The 16,997-nt window shown below is 48.0% G+C and overlaps 1 protein-coding gene across 1 annotated transcript in view; it reads right to left on the bottom strand.

Annotated features, from left to right (window-relative positions):
* LOC144152018 (putative 4-coumarate--CoA ligase 2) overlaps positions 1–16,997 on the bottom strand; it is a 97,843-nt gene that overhangs the window by 36,496 nt on the left and 44,350 nt on the right. The window contains exon 5 of the mRNA XM_077683203.1: positions 3,475–3,643. Coding sequence (XP_077539329.1) covers positions 3,475–3,643 — 169 coding nt within the window. The remainder of the gene's footprint in view (positions 1–3,474; positions 3,644–16,997) is intronic.

The raw sequence follows: 16,997 nt of genomic DNA, 5'->3' as shown, positions 1-16,997 counted from the left end.
TGGCGTTGATAGGCTGCTGCTGTTTCGCTGCTGCTGATGATGATGGTCTTGATGGTTGCATACAGCTTCGTTACTTTCAAGTCTGCCGCGTTAGTGTGAGTGTCCGTCATTTTTCAACAGCTAGTTGCTGTGCACTTCCTTCTAATTATCTGAGGTAAACTTCAAATGACTACACTTTTATTCGAGGGCCCAGACATGGCGCTGTCCATTTCCCTCCGAATCGTAGGCGTCCTGTCTGAGTAACACAAAACCCCACACCGCTTCACCAAGGAGAACAATCAGGTCGCATCGGCACCCGCGTTGTGAGCGCCAGAATTTTGATTGCGCATGCATCACGCATAAAAAAAGAAGGGTGGAGGCAGGGTACGCCCGTGGCTAGCAGTGTACCTGACACAGGGGAAAGGTGGCGGTGGTTGAAAGCAGTATACAGTAGAGCTGCGAGCATATTCCCTACGTAATTAGCGATGCTTAACTGGGCAACACATAATGTGGAAAAGCCCGCTTTCAAGCTTACACCGATCTTCCCAAACTCGGCTTCAACGCAAGACCAAATTGCATTGCCGGGAAGAGCATTTGCAGTGTGAGTGCAACTCATGCGTAAGATCTTTTTTCATCACAAGTCCCTGAGGTTCATTCCACTCGCCGAGTTTTCTTTCCACACTGGCACGAGTTTGCATTCAACACGGGTGGGATTACACATATACAGCTTCGCTGTAAAAGCACGTTAATTTGAACATAATTTCCTCCACGCTTAATACAAGGTGCGCCCTCTCCATCCTCCCCCCAAGACTTGGCGGCTGACAAACGGGTGGAGCAACTCACCCACTGCACATACACTCCACTGGCTCCCAAACCACGACGGAATGTAAAGTTGGGTAAAAGTAAGCGGAAATCCTTCTAAAACCACACCGGTGGACATGTTCAAGCAAGTGTCTTTTGCAGCTACCTTTTATGCGAAAGAGATTGCACGAAGGGGTGTATGATGCGCTCACAAACGTGCACCACTGGCGGACATATTAAAGGGGCACTGACACAAAATTTTGAAGGCGAGATAACTTCGGAGATAGATTGGTGGGAACACATATACATCATCTGCAAAATATCAGCGGCGAATACAGCCTAGAACATATTTAAAATCAATTTTAAAGTGTGCGAAACGCAACCGAGCAGCCAGCAGAGGACCACGCGCAATTGTAAATAAACAACATCCACACACGTCACGAGTTTGTGTTTGCCGCGTCCGCACTGCCGGCGCTTTTTGCCGGCTCGCCCGGCTCGCCGCTCCAATCGGAGGGCCGGAGGGCGGAGCTTCTGCTCTCGAGAACGAACGACCCGATCGTTGGCCGCGGAGGCGCCGTGATTTTGTCAGCTCATCGGGCAGTTGGCCACGCCCAAAGTTCTACGGCGTTTCCAGGCACTCTGTTTCTATTACTGTTTATTACCATTGGATGCGAAAACGCGGCGGAGGCATGAAAAGCCCACTGAGCTAGCCGCACGGTCGCTGTGCAGGCGGCGGCCATGGCCGCGGCCGGTGCAGGTAGCTCGAGTGATAGCTTGTTACCGCTGCACGAAATTGTCCCCAAGTCCCGACCATGGTGGCTTACATGAGAAAGGAGTTAATGATGCGATGGCGGGTTGCATTAAAAATTGTCATCTGCACCGCTTACGAGAGCGGCACGCGAATATCCGCCGCAGTGCTAAGCCGAACACATCTGTAGGCGGGCCTGTAGGCAGACCGGCCGGCTGCTCCCAGCGCGCATCTTGCCACCCACAGTCTCGAGCGTCGCGCGTCGTTCTTTAGCCGCGGTAGCATTTGCACTCGCAGCGCCTGCGTCACATCCACGGTCGCTTTTTAATTAAGCGCCTCACGAGATCAGTACGTGGGGGCATTCGCAGAAACTGCCGTCGATGCGGATTCGACAGTGCTACGGCGGCTCTGCTCTGTGATATCCCTCCGACGGTCACGTGGTCAGCTTTGTTCACACAAAATCCACAAAATCCATCGTTTCGCGGCACTCGCTGAAACCGAAACTGCGACTGGCCACATTGAAAATGCCTCTTATTAAACAACCGTCGCACGCTGAAGCAAATGAGGTTTCTACAGGTTATAAGTAGGTCACTAGCTACTTATCGCAACAAAAAAAACAAGATGCAAAATTTTTGTGTCAGTGCCCCTTTAAGGCAAGCGTTTTTTGCCGATACCGTTGATGTAAAAGAGATTACACGCAGTGTTGTATGATGCGCTCACAAACGAGCACCACTGGCGGACACGTTAAAGCAAGTGTTTTTTGCCGATTACGGTAATGTGAAAGAGATTGCACACAGCGGTGTATGATGCGCTCACAAACGAGCACCACAGGCGGACATATAAAGCAAGTGTTTTTGCCGATAACGTTGATGTGAAATAGAATGCACGCAGGGGTCTATGATGCGCTCACAAACGAGCACCACTGGCGGACATATTATGGCAAGTGTTTTTTCCAGATACCGTTGATGTGAAAGACTGCACGCAGTGGTGTATGATGCGATCACAAACGAGCAGCACTGGCGGACATATTAAAGCAAGTGTTTTTTCGCCGATACCGTTGATGTGAAAGAGATTGCACGCAGTGGTGTATGATGCACTCACAAACGAGCACCACTGGCGGACATATTAAAGCAAGTACTTTTGGCGATTACATTGATGTGAAAGGAATTGCACGCAGTGGTGTATGATGTGCTCACAGGCGAGCACAACATTTCTCAGGTAAGAAGCGTCTAACTGTCACTGCCCGGATCGATGATGCTGAGGACGACGAGGCACCAACCGGGTGATCCGCTTGGAAGTCAAGTGCTGGTGGTAGCTATTTTTGGGGCACAACCACCGTGTCTGGATTGAATGCCGCCGTTCCTAATTTTGTTTTGGAAAAGGCAAAGAGGTGGCGTTACGCTACTTTCGCTCGTTAAAAAAAAGACTGCTGGTTGTAGCCTTTGAAGACAAAAGGCAAAGTGTGATCACAAACGTTTGTCAATTCCACTGGTTTTGACGTGCCCTGTTGCTTCGTAGTCGCATTGTATTGTTGATATTGGTCGCTTGTCTTAGTTCCCACCTTTAATATTTCGAACCTAAATACCATCTAGTTGTGGCTTGGAGTAACGAGCTTTCACTATATCTATTGAAATCTAAAAAATTCTGTTGAACTTTTTTCACATTTCAAAGCAAAAAAATGTTGCTGTCTTCACGAACAACAACACCAAATTTTTCGTTCCTTTTGCAAAAGAACACAATAAATAAAGTTTTCCGGAATTCCTTGGGTTTCGAGTTACGGTTACCTGCGCGGTGAAATCTTTCCAATATTAGGAAATGCTTTGTTGCTGCAATAGTCTTGAAACTTTACTTTTTGCGCTTTTTAGTATGGAATCAGCAAGGCATATCAAAAGACATGTAGGAGATTAGAAACGGTATATGGTAGACTTAGCATGAAGAACACCGACCTGAAATTTAGTACAAACTTCGATAAATTCCAAGAAGGTATTGCAAGGTGGAATTATGACGCAGGTGGAGCCGATGCATGCCGCAAGCGGGGTGAACATCAGTCCAGACATGTGCGTTATCGGAGTCCAAGCCAGGTATACATCCGTCTCATCCCACCCAGTGACCGGTCTGCAATGGAAACAAGTTCCGCAAAACGTTTAGCAGCGCGCGGCTACAGCACACGCCAAGAAAAAGTTCAAAAATTTAGGAACACTTTCGCTCGCTCGTGATAAAACAAACACGGCGTTGTTAAGTGCCTGCCGCAAATGTACAATAAAATACGAGTTATGTCAAACGACTGTTAGCTGTAGGGCTGTTATATGGTGGTCTTAATAAACTGCAGCTGGAAAGCCTAATACACATGACTGAAAATGCAACTCCACCGGGTGCCATACTCAAGCCCACTCAGATTTTCTAAAAGTATATTCTTTTACAGCACCAAATTACCGACTAACGGAGGTTCATTTGGTTTTTTGGTACACTACTGTAAAACAGCGCTGCTTCCCAAAACGCGAGTACATAACGCAGCCGTGCTGTTGGGTAGTATTGCTTCTTACTAACTGTTTTTTGCGCTCCTTCACAGTAGTGCTTCATGACAGGTTATTGCATTTTCGAAATATTGTAATAAACAGCGGTACTTGTAAAAACACATTGCCTGCACATGTGGCAGCGTTTTCGCATTGCTGGGAAGAAAAAAGCACCATCTCGTGCTGTCATATGTCCGCATCCCGCACAAAAAGTTCCAAACGAAATTGCCTTTTGCTAATCGTGTATATATCTCTGAGTAGAAGAAACAAGTACGAAGGTCCGTATGTCCTGGTGCACATCTTCCCAGTCCTGCCGAATGAAAAAATAAACCATGGATACTTTGTATGGATAGTCAAGTGTTTACCGGCGGACGTTTGCTACGTTGTGGAGATGTAACAAAGTGGAGACAAGGTTCCTTCTTCTGAGACCTGAACAAGAATTGTGCACTCGTCTGTTGCCGTATAATTCGTCTGTAAAATGAAAGCGGCTATTTTTTGGCTGGAACAACGATCTCGTTGGCCAAAAAGTGCGCAAATGTGAGAAATACATACGTAAATTGCTTACGAATAAAATCAGAGGAAGATTTCCCTAAAGACAATAGAAAAAAATTGATAAAAGAGAAATATGTTCTTTAGATTTCAACATTTGCGCTGTAGGTCTTCTGGTGGAATGCCCGGATTGCTTCCTTTTGGTGCGGAGCAACCAAGCGCTCGGGTCTTGCATCATTACTCGTGTACCCTTGTGTCCGTGCTTTCACGTTCTAAGTATGGGCCTCAACGCACGAGCGCAATAGATAGAGGGCCCGCTTCTTCTTAAACTACGGAATTTTCACGTCAGTCAAGGCGACAACACGTGGCAGCAATAAAGGACGACGACCGCAGTGAGAACTACACCGAGAAGCGGAGAGGAAACACTCCGCATGTGGTATCGCCTCAACCCAGTTTCGCCATCACCGTCGTGAAATCATGTCTAGTTCAGAACACTCACCTTCATGACGATGTAAACATTTGTGAAATTTTTGCTTTGCGTCCATTTCTATATCAATCAATCAATTATCAATACAAATTAGCAGTGGCTTAGCTCGGCTATGCCGGAATATACGTAGCATGAGCTAATGCTAAGCAATCCCATTCAATCCAATCCAATCCAATGCTCCTCGCACTTGCGCAGCACGACCCTTCAGGGTCCCCGCGAAACGGCTCAACCTCGGCCAATGTAGCTTGCGCTACAAAAATCTCCATTCCTGCAACAAGCTGGAAAAGCGGCAGGCTAAAAGCTGCGTTACGTAGCTTGAGGGCACCCAGTGGATATTAAAGGCATTTAGGCGACGATAGACAATGATGCATCATGGAATAGGGCAATTAGTACTGACACTGCAGTTGAACCGAACACTTAACTCGTAACAAGACAAAACACGTTGAAAGTAGTAATACTTTTACACGAGTAAATATACACACAATGAATCAGGACAGCAGAGGTTTCAGGACAGCACAGGTTTCAACGAATGGAGTGCTCTAAGTTCACAAAGCATTCGCGCAGACTCCCAAGAGTGAAATATCGGTGCACCTCTATCTATTTAAAAGAATGGAAGATTATACTTAAGCATTCGTAATATATAATTTGTTCAGAAGGAGGGGTAATGCAGAAATCTGTGTTTCGTGTGTGTACAGGAGGAGTGGGTTGATTTAAGGATGCCACAGTTACAAAATTGCGAAATATGCAACATGAGAAATAGTATAAACGTAGTAGGCAAAAATAGTACATTTTATCAGGTGGAACAACATTTAACTGCGAAATAAATTTATTGTTCAAAAGAAATAGGAAGGAGAAGGAGGAGGAGTAAACATTTATTGAGCAAAAGGGCGGGAGTGAGGGGTGGTGGCCAGCTTCCTACGTCCAGGAGGCCGCGAGCCTTTGCTGATTCCAGGGCCCGTTGCACAAGCGCTTTTTGGCGCTCCGGTGCCGAGCTGGTCAGCGCAGACTCCCACTGCTCAGGGGAAGGGGAGTGGATGGGGTTAGGGTTGCGTGGGCAGGCGTAGACGAGGTGATAGGTTGTGAGAGGAGTGTCGCAATGCGGGCAATTGTAGGGGTATGTGGATGGAGATATGTGTGCAAGGATGGTGTGGTTGTAAAAGGTGTCAGTTTGTAGTCGGCGGTAGATATATGCCTCGTAGTTAGATAACGTGTGGTGGGGGGGAGGATATGTTCTTCTCGTGTGGGTGTAATGTGACAAGAGTGAGCTGTAGCTGTTGTCGAGGGGTTCCAGGTGGGTAGCTCCACTCTCCGTGCCCCTCAGGGTAGCTTGCATTGAGGATGGGAATGACCGGGAGTGGAGTTCTCGGGCGGAAGCGTGTGCCGCTTCGTTCCAAGCAAGACCCGAGTGACCAGGAGTCCAGACAATGGATACTTCTATGTCTTCAGGCAATCGCTGTAGGATCGGGATGGCCTGGGGTGGTGCCAGCCCAGCTTGGTACATTCGGCAGGCTTCCTGACAGTCCGAGATGATGGTAAGATAGGGTTGATTGTGGTGAGAGGTGGTTGCATGGGCTATAGCTAGAGCTTCTGCCGATCTTGTGGATAAATCAAAGTACGTTGCTGCAGTGGCAATTTCTCCTTTGGAATCGACCGTGACCAGGGTGGTGCCGGGTATCTTGGGATTCTGAGCGATATCCGTGCATCGGGTATGACAGTCGTCTGCATATTTCTTCGTAAGCTGGCGGACCCTTGCCTCACGGCGGCCTCGATTAAAGGCTGGGTGCATATGCTTGGGAATGGGAGCAACCTTGAGTTTCTTGTGTATGTGTAGCGGGATTCGTTGAGGTAAGTCGTTGGTGGTTGGGCTTGGTCTTCCGATGTCATGAAGCACCTTCCTCCCTTTACGAGTAAGTGTTAGGCGATGAAGTTGTGAATTTCGCTGGGCTTCAATTAGCTCTTGAAGGGTGTTGTGTAGCCCCAACCGGAGTAGTTTTTCATTGGAGGTGTAAGTGGGGAGGCCTAAGGCCGTTTTGTATGTTTTCCGTATGAGGACGTCCAGCTTGCTGATCTCTTGAGGTTTGAGTTCAATAAAGGGAGTCGCGTATGTTATCCGGCTAAGTAGAAGGGCTTGTACCAATCGGCATGTGTCAGTTTCGGTGAAACCATGCTTTTGGCCTCTTATTCGGCGTATGAGGTGGGTAAGTTGGGTCACGGTTCTGTGAAGTTGCGGTAACAGGGCCGAACCCGAACCATCATGGTGGAAAGGCACGCCAAGAATTCTAAGTGTTCGCACTTTGGGAACGGGCTGCCCAAAAATTGTGACGTCTGGGTCCGGAGTGCGAGGGGGTGGGTGTCCTCGCGTTCTTGCCCTGAGGATGAGGAGTGCTGATTTAGAAGGCTCACATGTCAGTCCCCTTGGTTGAAGGTATGAAATAGTTTCATCCACTGCCTGTTGGAGGGCGTCCTGCTGCTCCCCGCTGGAACCTTTGACTGTCCAGAGGGTTAAATCGTCGGCATAGAATGCATGCTTGAGATTTGCTATTGCGTTAAGTTTTTCGGGAAGTGCCAGTAGCGCAATATTAAAAAGTAGAGGGGAAATTACAGAGCCCTGGGGCGTGCCTTTGGCAGGCGTATTAAATGTAGGTGACACAAGCTGCCCAAGTTTGATGGTGGCTGTACGGTTGCCAAGGAAGGCTTTCACATAGTTGAAAGCCTTGGATCCGCAGTGAGTCTGGTTAAGATTTTCGAGGATAGCTTGATGGGTAGCGTTATCGAATGCACCCTTGACATCGAGTGCCAGTATTGCTTTAGGGGTGGTGCGGCTAAGATGATCAATGACCTGTTCCTTCAGTTGCAGGAGTACATCTTGAGCGGAGAGTTTCTGCCGAAATCCGAACATTGTTAGAGGATATAAGTTTTGTTCTTCAAGAAAGTTGACCAATCGTTGATGCACGAGGTGCTCGAAAAGCTTGCTTACGCATGAGGTCAGAGATATTCGCCGTAGTGAAGTAGGCGAGATGGGTTTGTTCGGTTTCGGTATAAGCGTTATATCAGAGTGCCTCCACTGTGCCGGTAGCGTGCCCTCGTCCCAATGGCAATTGAAGAGCTCAAGTATCGATTCCAGTGTTTCATGATCCAGGTTGCGAAGAATGCGGTTAGTGATTCGATCCCTGCCGGGTGTGGTGTTACGAGTGAGATTAGCAAGGATTGATTGCAGTTCTTCAAAGGTGAAAGGAGCATCAACTTCTTGATTTGGTCGGCCTGTGTAACACAGTGTTGGGGGAGCTGGCTGGGTTGTGGGAGTTCCAAACAGGTTGTTGCGGATAGTTCGAAGTAGCTCTCTGGGGTGGAGGTCACAGTTTCTTATTAGTTGCTGTATTTTGTGGTTGACTTGAGTCCTAGAGCTGGAGCTGTCCAGGAGATGGCGAAGAAGGTGCCAGGCTTTTTTGGTGCTTAGGGTGCCTTTGAGTTTGTCACAGAACGAGTGCCAATTTTGTCTTTGTAAGGTGACGGCATATTCTTGCGCTTGTTGGTTGAGGAGGGCTATACGTTTCTTAAGCGTTCTATTGTGTTTTTGGTGCTTCCATCTCTTTGTCAAACTCATTCGCGCTTCCCATATGTTTAGGAGATGTGTGTCTGCAGCTGGCGTGTCCTCAGTAAGAGCGATTTCTTGCGTGTATTTTTGCACCCGCTGCTCCAATGCCTGTGCCCATTCGGCTAAGTCTGTTTGTATGGGCAGGAGCGGGGTGATATCCTCGCGGAAAGCGGACCAGTTTGTTAGTTTGGCTACTCCTATTTTTGTGGTTTTCTTCTTCATGTATAGTCGCAGAGAGATAATGTGATAGGAAGCGTTGGAAATTTGCGGGATAGATAAGATAAGAGTGTCTACGGCCGTTTCTTTATTTTTTCGTATGTGACCTTTATTATCGACACAGCCTGTCAAGCCAGATTTGTTTCTTGCGCATATGTTTGTACCCCTCCCAATTTTTTTCGGGCTGCAATGTACGGATGCGGTGTCAGGCAAGCGCTATCTTTTTGTATGTGTGTGCATAGCAAGGCTTCTACAGTTACCTGCAAATACATGTCCTGTTTAATTACTCACTGCTGTCATGCTCCCGAGGGGCTGGTGGGCCCGTCAAGCTACTTTTGCAGCTTTTGTTTCTCAGCCCTTTTCATGTAATCAATGTATAAACCGGCAAATAAGCTTTATCTTTATCTTTAATTATTTTCTGCATCATGATAATCTTTGTCAGATTCAGCTGAGAAGTTGTCGACCAAAATAAGCTGCAATAATCAAGATGCGAAGCGAACATAGAAGGACATATGTTATGTTTCACTTTAGTAGGAAGAAATGACCGAGGTCTTGTTAGCGCTCCGGTCGCAGAGGAACGTTCTTTACAGAGGGTGGAAATGTTAGAGTTTGAGCTGAGATTCGAGAAAAGTGTCACACCCAAAATTTTATTTGGTTCAACAATTGCAATATTCTGCCGTTCATACGTAACGACATGTTGTGTTAGACGCGCCTTATTTCTAGCACGAAAAATTAATAATTTAAATATAGTCAGCGGAAATATAGCTCAGGACCCATACAAAGACGAAAGACGAAGCACAAACGCTGACCCTACCAACTGAATTTTTATTTCGCCTCGCCTTGTACATTTATGCCATCCCCTATCCACGTGGTCCAGGTGCAACAGCGCGGAGAAATAGTTTTTTCTTTATCGGTTAACGCAACCGACGTAGTGCTGACACAATCGTTGACATTTTCTTGAATTTGTACGGCTTCGGTGATTTCACGCACAAGCCTATTACAGTTATGTGTGCCTGGTAATGATGCCATGGAAGTCTACTTCACACTTGACGCAGTCTCAGAGGTGCATGCCCAAGTGTCCTGACGAAACTTGATTTGCTGTGGCCTTGTGCTCTCGAATTCTATCGTTGATACAACGTCCGGTCTGGCCAATGTAGCTTTTTCCGCACGATAATGGTATCATGTACACAACCCCTGCTCATATGCTGCGTATTTGATACTGTGGTAAGTTGTGCAATGGCCCGCTATCATTGGCTGATTGACACGGTGCACATATCATACCCTTTGTTTGGGCCTGAACAAACAACTGTCACCACCTCCCTGGCCGCTATCTTGTTAATGTTGAGTGCGATTCCGTGCAGATAGGGCACAAACCCAAGCTGACTCCTTCCAATGGCCTCCCTGGGACCCTTCGGGCATTTTCCTTTTATGTTTTGAGAAAATATGATCTGTGAAATTCCTCGCCATTTCTTGGCACCATGACTGGCTTAACGCCGAGTTGGGGGGGCTGTCAGTTTATCCGTGCTTGAGATTCGACTAATTTCAAACGCGCATTATCAGCGTATTGGAGTGACCTGACCGCCCACAGCTCGCCGACATCGTGTGGGCTGACAGAATTTGCTGACGGTCGGGATAGGGCGACCACGCCTTAACAAGTGCTAGGTGTCTTGTCATTTTGTCGGCATGGGTGGAGCGGCATTATTGATCCGATGCCCCGTTTCGTCTACAGGATAATAAGTAGCTGTAAGTAGCTGATTAAAGCGTCCCTCAAACATTTTGAATTATTTGCTGTCTTACCAAACTTTCGCGTAATGCTTCCAGCACAACGTGTTGGATGCAAACATCTGGTAGTTCTTTTTGCAACAAAGCTTTTAGAAGCCCGTTGCCCAGGCCCGGAGTCCATTTGTCCAGTTTTGTTCATTTAGGGTCCATTTATAATTATCCCTTTCGAGCGAGTTCTCACTCGCTGAAAACAGATGAACAGATGGGATACAGAGCAAGAAAGCCCGGGCTTAAGTTTCTATGCAGTTCATTAAAGGGACACTGAAGTGAATATGTCAAGCTCCCGTTTTTGCTTGCACTGCGTAGTCTGGCTCAAATTAGCACACTTTTCATCGTTTATCCGGTTGACAAATCGGTAATTATTTTACAAAGCGCGAAAGAAGAAAAACTACCATGCGCGGTTTACGCCGGCCGCACCAACTAAGCTGTGATGTTGGGAGGAGGGGGCACCGTGATTGGACGATGCCCAAGGTTAGCAATCAAACAAGTCTCGGTTTCGGTTTTGGTTCTGTAAAACAACATGTTTGACGTCCGATGGCGTCGTTGGATGGGCATTCTCAATATCCCAGTAATCGTAGTACCGCGCTTCTGCCATGTTGTCGGCTGTAAAATGCATAAGATAAGCCTCCCAGGACGGCTTGGAATCGTAGCATTCACTAGCCGAGGCCTACGCAGTGCATGAACGCCCTCCGCGTCCCCGCAGACGCACAAATGCATGCGCGTTTCCCCCATATTTGGAGCTTGACTCACTCATGCCTGTATCGTAAAAAGCGCGTTCGCACCAGGCGAAGGGTCTGTTGATTCTGGCCTGTGCCCACTGCCCACAAGCTGTCGGTGCTTATGTCAACAGCACGCCAACGAGAACTCGCTAGCGCGCCAGTGCCAGGCTGCGCGAGTTCTGCGGACTAGTTCGTCGAGCAGTGAACGTTGTGGCCCAAAAAAAGGTGAACTCAGTATAGAAAACATCGGCGAAAAACGAAAAATTTACCTTATCAAAAAAAAGCTTGTACCCGCGGGGATTCGAACTTGTGACGGGCAAAACACTTGCTACCATATACCTAGCTCCCCAGACCACACGGCCACGGTGGTGAGCACCGCTAACCTTGGACATATAAAGTATACAATGTATGACCAGTTTACACTTTTATTTAGTTTTAGTATTTCAAGCAGCTCAGGTGACTATTTGTTGCATTGCGCTCGTGCAGTAAGCGTCCCGCGAGTTTCCACGATAGCTCACGTCTAGCAATTGCCTTTCTTAGGCGGAAAAGCGTTCGCAGATCCGTAGTCGTGCTGCTGACCACTGTGCTAGTTCGCCCAGCGCAAAAAAGTGCATCCCGCACCCTCGTTTACGCTGTACGGTAAAAATATCAGTTGATTTTATTTCCTTAGTACCTATACTGACTTCGCTGACTCTTCTCTCGCGTTCAAGAGGCCTTGTATTTTCCTACTGACGTACCAGTGAGCGAAGCGTAGCATGTGCGATTGTGACGCGCTTGTGTGAAGCGACCTTGACTTGGAGCTAGATACAGAGTACAAACTAACGAAGTATAGAAAGGCACATTCTTCCATTCACAAACGTGCTGTGGCTTAGTTTCAACTGACCGAGCGAATTGGCATGACCCGTCGGCGGCCGGCGCACTAAACGTTGGGCCGACTGACTCGGTCGCGGGAGGTCGGCGAGCCGCGCAGTAGCGCAGCCAATTGCCAGCTCCTCTCCTGCTGACGTCACAGGAAAACGCCAAAGAAAATGGGCGAGAGTGCAGAGAGGAGGACAGCATTTTCGAATTGATTTTTCTACTAAATAAATCCGCGTAAACGCGCTCAGAGTGGTCGAAACAGGGCCTAGGGACTCCGGACTACAATTTGCGCTCGTAATCCCGCATTGTTTACAAATCACTTCAGTGTCCCTTTAAAGTATCCTGACGGGCTAGATGGTCTGACATAATGGAAAAAAACTTCGCGCCACAAGGACGGGACGAAAGAAGAGGACACACCACATAGTGCAGTGGTGTGTCCTTTGTGGTGTGTTCTGTGTGGTGTGGCGCTGTGTGGTGTGTCCTCTTCTTTCGTCCCGTCCTTGTAGCGCGAAGTTTATTTCTATGCAGGACATTGGTCAGAGGACTCGCAACTGCAAAGATGCCACCACTGAAATGGTCACGAAATGAACATTTGTTTAATGGACACAACTACGAATACAGGCCATGATTTTTGCCTTGCAAGGAGCAGCGCCATTTTTTATATGTTAGTGGCGTCAATTCTATCGAGGAAGGCGCCATTTTAACACGTTCCCTGATCGCAACATTCCGTTTACCTAGGTGTGCGTAATACAGTATGATAACATCAGCATGAGTATCACAAATCAAGCCACGGGCAACCACAAAACGAAGAAATCTAGAGTAAAAGCACAATAAATGCCGAGACGACCTACCAGTTTTGGTGCCGCAGGTGTCAAGACTGTATGTGCTGATATTGCAGCCAACATGGGAATTATAAGATAATAAAAGAGACAAGTAGGAACCAAATAATTTTTCATGGCTGGCTTTCGTTACAGTTAGCCTCACTATCAGCCACATAGAGCACTGCCACAGCACGCTTCAGGAAGTCGGTGCCAACATGTTAAAAAATCGCAAGTCACTTGTCGATGCCGTAGCGTTTGCTATAAGCAGCCTTACTATGAAAAATGTTGCGCTCACGGCGTCCCGGTGGAGGGTGCTTATAATGTGCATAATTTGCTGTGTACGGGTGTGCCGGTGCGGAAAAGATACGTTCGGCGTCCGCTGTTTGGCTTACGCGCTGATCAAGGCGGCGGTAGCGATCATTCTGGTTCGTATTTCGCAATGTATTTGACTCGCAGTACACATTCTACCCAATAATTTAGTAAAACATTCCACCCAATAGGTTTAGTAATAATAAAACTGCTGCATTAAAAATATCTGGTAGCAGATTGTCATTGTGGTGTTGATAAATTTGGGGCGATCTGTCGCCGATTCATTGTAAGTGTGTCAGCGCGTATGCGTTTTCTGTAGCCCTTTTGCTACAGGCCTTAGACATAGAGCCACCGGTTGGAAGCGTCGTTCCGAGCCGTGAAAAGGCTGCTGTAAGAAATCCCTGTGCCCAGGCATTGTGAGCCCTAACTTTCCCTGCAAATAATGTACTACGCTCAGTGTACCGAATTGGGGCTGTGCTCTCTGGTGAATTCCAGCCTATGGCGTGGGGATAACCTGTAATGTCCAAGACAGTCACCGGCCACTGCCAAATAGAGACTAAAGTTCTTGTATAGTTTTAACAGCGTAGTTGTTTTTACTGGTCGTAGGTGAGATCTCGTAGGAAACTACTTGAGAGGAACGCTATCGCGCAGCTGTCGCACAGCTGTCGCAATAGCCGCGAGACAACAGAAAGACAGGTGCTATCGGCCGCCGCAGCACGGGACAGGAGCGTTTCACCGTTTTAGTAGCAACAACTGCTTGGAACTAGAACGCCACGTCATAGCGTGCGCTCTGCGGTTTGTTCGTAGAACGAGCCACGCCGTAATCGTCGCAACACCTGCTCGAACGATAATCCACGTCATGGCTTGCGCCTCTCGGTTCGTTCGTACAAAAGCCAGGCTATGTGTCGCCGTGCGAGTGCGATTAGTATTGTAGGAGCGCCCTTCGTGTGACAGCGTCTACAAAGTGACTTTGCGCCCACCACTCGCGAATACGACCACTTCATCGACGCACATGACGACGACAACTAGCACCATGGAATAAAAACTGAAACTCAAATATGTCTCCGTTAATGCTTGGCTGCAACTTTGTCATTCAAGTCTTCCACATGAGCGCAAGCTTAACTAAGTTCTTTTTTGAGTTGAGGCATTTTACTATTACTTTTATGGGTGCACGTTCGTCTTAAAAATGAGTCAAATGTTTGCACAGCTAATTGGGGCTGAAGGCAGGCATTTCAATGATAGCCGCAGCAACATTGCAGCCATGTACTGTCCTTATTATTGCTTGTTCGTATAACGCTTTTATCCAACCGTGAGCAGAGAAAGCAAATTACCCCTGCTTCTCCGGTCGCCCACTACCTGGTCTCAGCGTGCAGCACTCGGAAGAGAGCTCTTACGCTTACCGGTTAACTACATTGCATTCTGTCGTGACTGGTTGGCCAGATCGGACACCATCTGCGGAACTGCGACCATTTTGTCGCATACGATACGCGTTGTTTTAAAGCGAAGCTCTTTATAGCTCACCGATGACGTCAAAAAGCGTAAACAGACTGCAGTAAAGCCGAGTGTGCACAATGTGTTTCAGCAAACGATAATGATGATAAGCCAAGGCACTTCAAGGGCCTCAAAAAATGCTTTCCGTTATTGAATTCAAACCTGGGTCCCTCGCTTTATGAAGCCGACGTCTGTCTGATGGCACCATTCCGGTGCGGTTGAAGCAGTTTGGAATTTTTACTTTGACTCAGCTTGCATGGGAGATATCTTTGCACTTTAACCATATTTCTCGCAAGAAAGCGGCTTGGAGTTTTTGCATCAATTATTGCTAGTGCTTGGTACCCGTCGGGGTATTCCCAGGAGCTACTCTCGAAGAATTTCACTAGAGGTGTGCTGGTACTGTCAGAACCAAGAACTTGGTAAGACAATTTTTCTGGTGGCCCAACGCTGACCGTGCAAGCAACGTAAACGTGGAGTCGGCAGGGACCAGTCATGTACGACGCAACGTAACTTTCACTGCCATTCTCCCTTAAATCGATGGGCTCGGCCTGCTTGGTGCTGGAGCATGTGCATGCAGCGTTTACTGAACGTCTCAAAGAAGTAATGCTATTTTTAGCGATTGACCCTGCATTCAGCCAGAAGCATTTCAAAAGAAGATAATGTCAGCTGAAAGGGTCACAACCGTCTCGCACAATTTATTTTGCTGTTTCGGGTTTCCCGCGGAGCTTGTCGCAAGGGACGTGCCAAAATTCACATATACCGTATTTGCTGACTACTTGCACAGTATATGGACGAGTCTTGTTAGGACTTCGCGTTATCATCCAAGTAGCAACGGTCAAGTAGAGTGCCTTTTTAAGTCAGTGAGTAGGTTGTACTCACTGGCGTGGTGCGCATGCCGGAAAACTCGTGTGTGCACCGCCGTGCTGGTGCCTGCCCATCCCCATTGCTAAGGTGACGTCGTATGCACGGTCCGTGCGCTGCGCAGGCGGCCTCGACTCCTCCATTTATGCAAGGCTTCCCGCGACGCAGTTTTGGTTTTTCTTGTACAAGGCGTGGTCACGTGATTCCATAACTTGGAGCGTGCAGCGTTAAGGTTGGGTACGCGAAGAGAGTGGATGTTCCGTTCAGCGGTGTCAAAACACTCTGTTGCATTTAATCGCAACTTCCAATCGAGCGAGTACACGTTGTTCGTGACTCAAAGGCTGAAAGTGAGCGCCGTGGTAGCGCTGTTGTGCGGCAGCGGTTGTATGGGCAACAGCAGCAGTGTTGTGTCCCACCTAACTCAAAAGTCTTTTCTCGACGTCAAGTACTGTTTTGCGCAGTTGTCGGCATAGATCAGGTGATTGCCAGCTGCCGTGTCTTGGTATCGGCTACAGATTTCTCAGCTCTCGGCGAGTGCCTTCCCCTTTATGCGCTTGCCAAAGATACCGGTAGCCTCTCAACTAACAATGCACTCACTGGTACGCTACCGTCGTATCTTAATTGGCGTGGGCGTGAACGCTCACAATTTTTTAGTAAGCATTATTAGGCGTCTTTGCTGAACGACACGGCCGTGGGCAAAATACGAGCTCACCTGCGTCGATATTCGTGTTTGCAGATAGCTGCGTGGCGGCGTAGGCCTTTCGTGCGCCGTGCTCCTTTCTCTCGCAATAGCTGCTCCATTGTCCCGTGGTAATGCGGGGTTCTTTAAGTTGAAGTAGAAAAGCGCCGCACCATATCACTGCGAATATTCATTTCGATTGACGCAACGGCTGAGAATCGGGGGTAACGGCACAAAGGATGAACGCTGCGGCCTGGCCTGTTTTTTGTTTGCGAGATGTTGACAGAAGTGCAGACACGGTGAGTGCTGTGATGGCGGCTTTCAGTGTGGCCAACAAACGAAATCTCCCGCTAAAAACTTGGGCGTACACCAATTATACAGCCGCGAGCAAGGCTGCAGTTCAGAGCATGGAGCCGTCTCTTGAAGATTTTTTCTTTGACCTGTAGTAACACCCGCCTCTCCCACCCCACATCCACAGGCGAAACTCCGGCCTTGTTTCTCGGAATATCTGCTCGCACTTAGATGGATGTTATGAAGTCACCAATTCAAGAAGGTGTATGCAAAAGTGCCCGCTCCTGTTCGCTGTTGAGCCGTCGCCTGCGGTTCTCTCTCGAACACCGAGCCCCTGTTTGCCACGTCATGGACTCGG

This window comes from Haemaphysalis longicornis, unplaced genomic scaffold (assembly GCF_048455015.1).
Source record: "Haemaphysalis longicornis isolate Haplotype H1 unplaced genomic scaffold, Haemaphysalis longicornis Haplotype H1 scaffold_9, whole genome shotgun sequence".
In the NCBI taxonomy this organism is placed as follows: Eukaryota; Metazoa; Arthropoda; class Arachnida; order Ixodida; family Ixodidae; genus Haemaphysalis; species Haemaphysalis longicornis.
The sequence above is the reverse complement of the archived record's forward strand: the minus strand, read 5'-3'. Positions and strand labels throughout refer to the sequence as shown.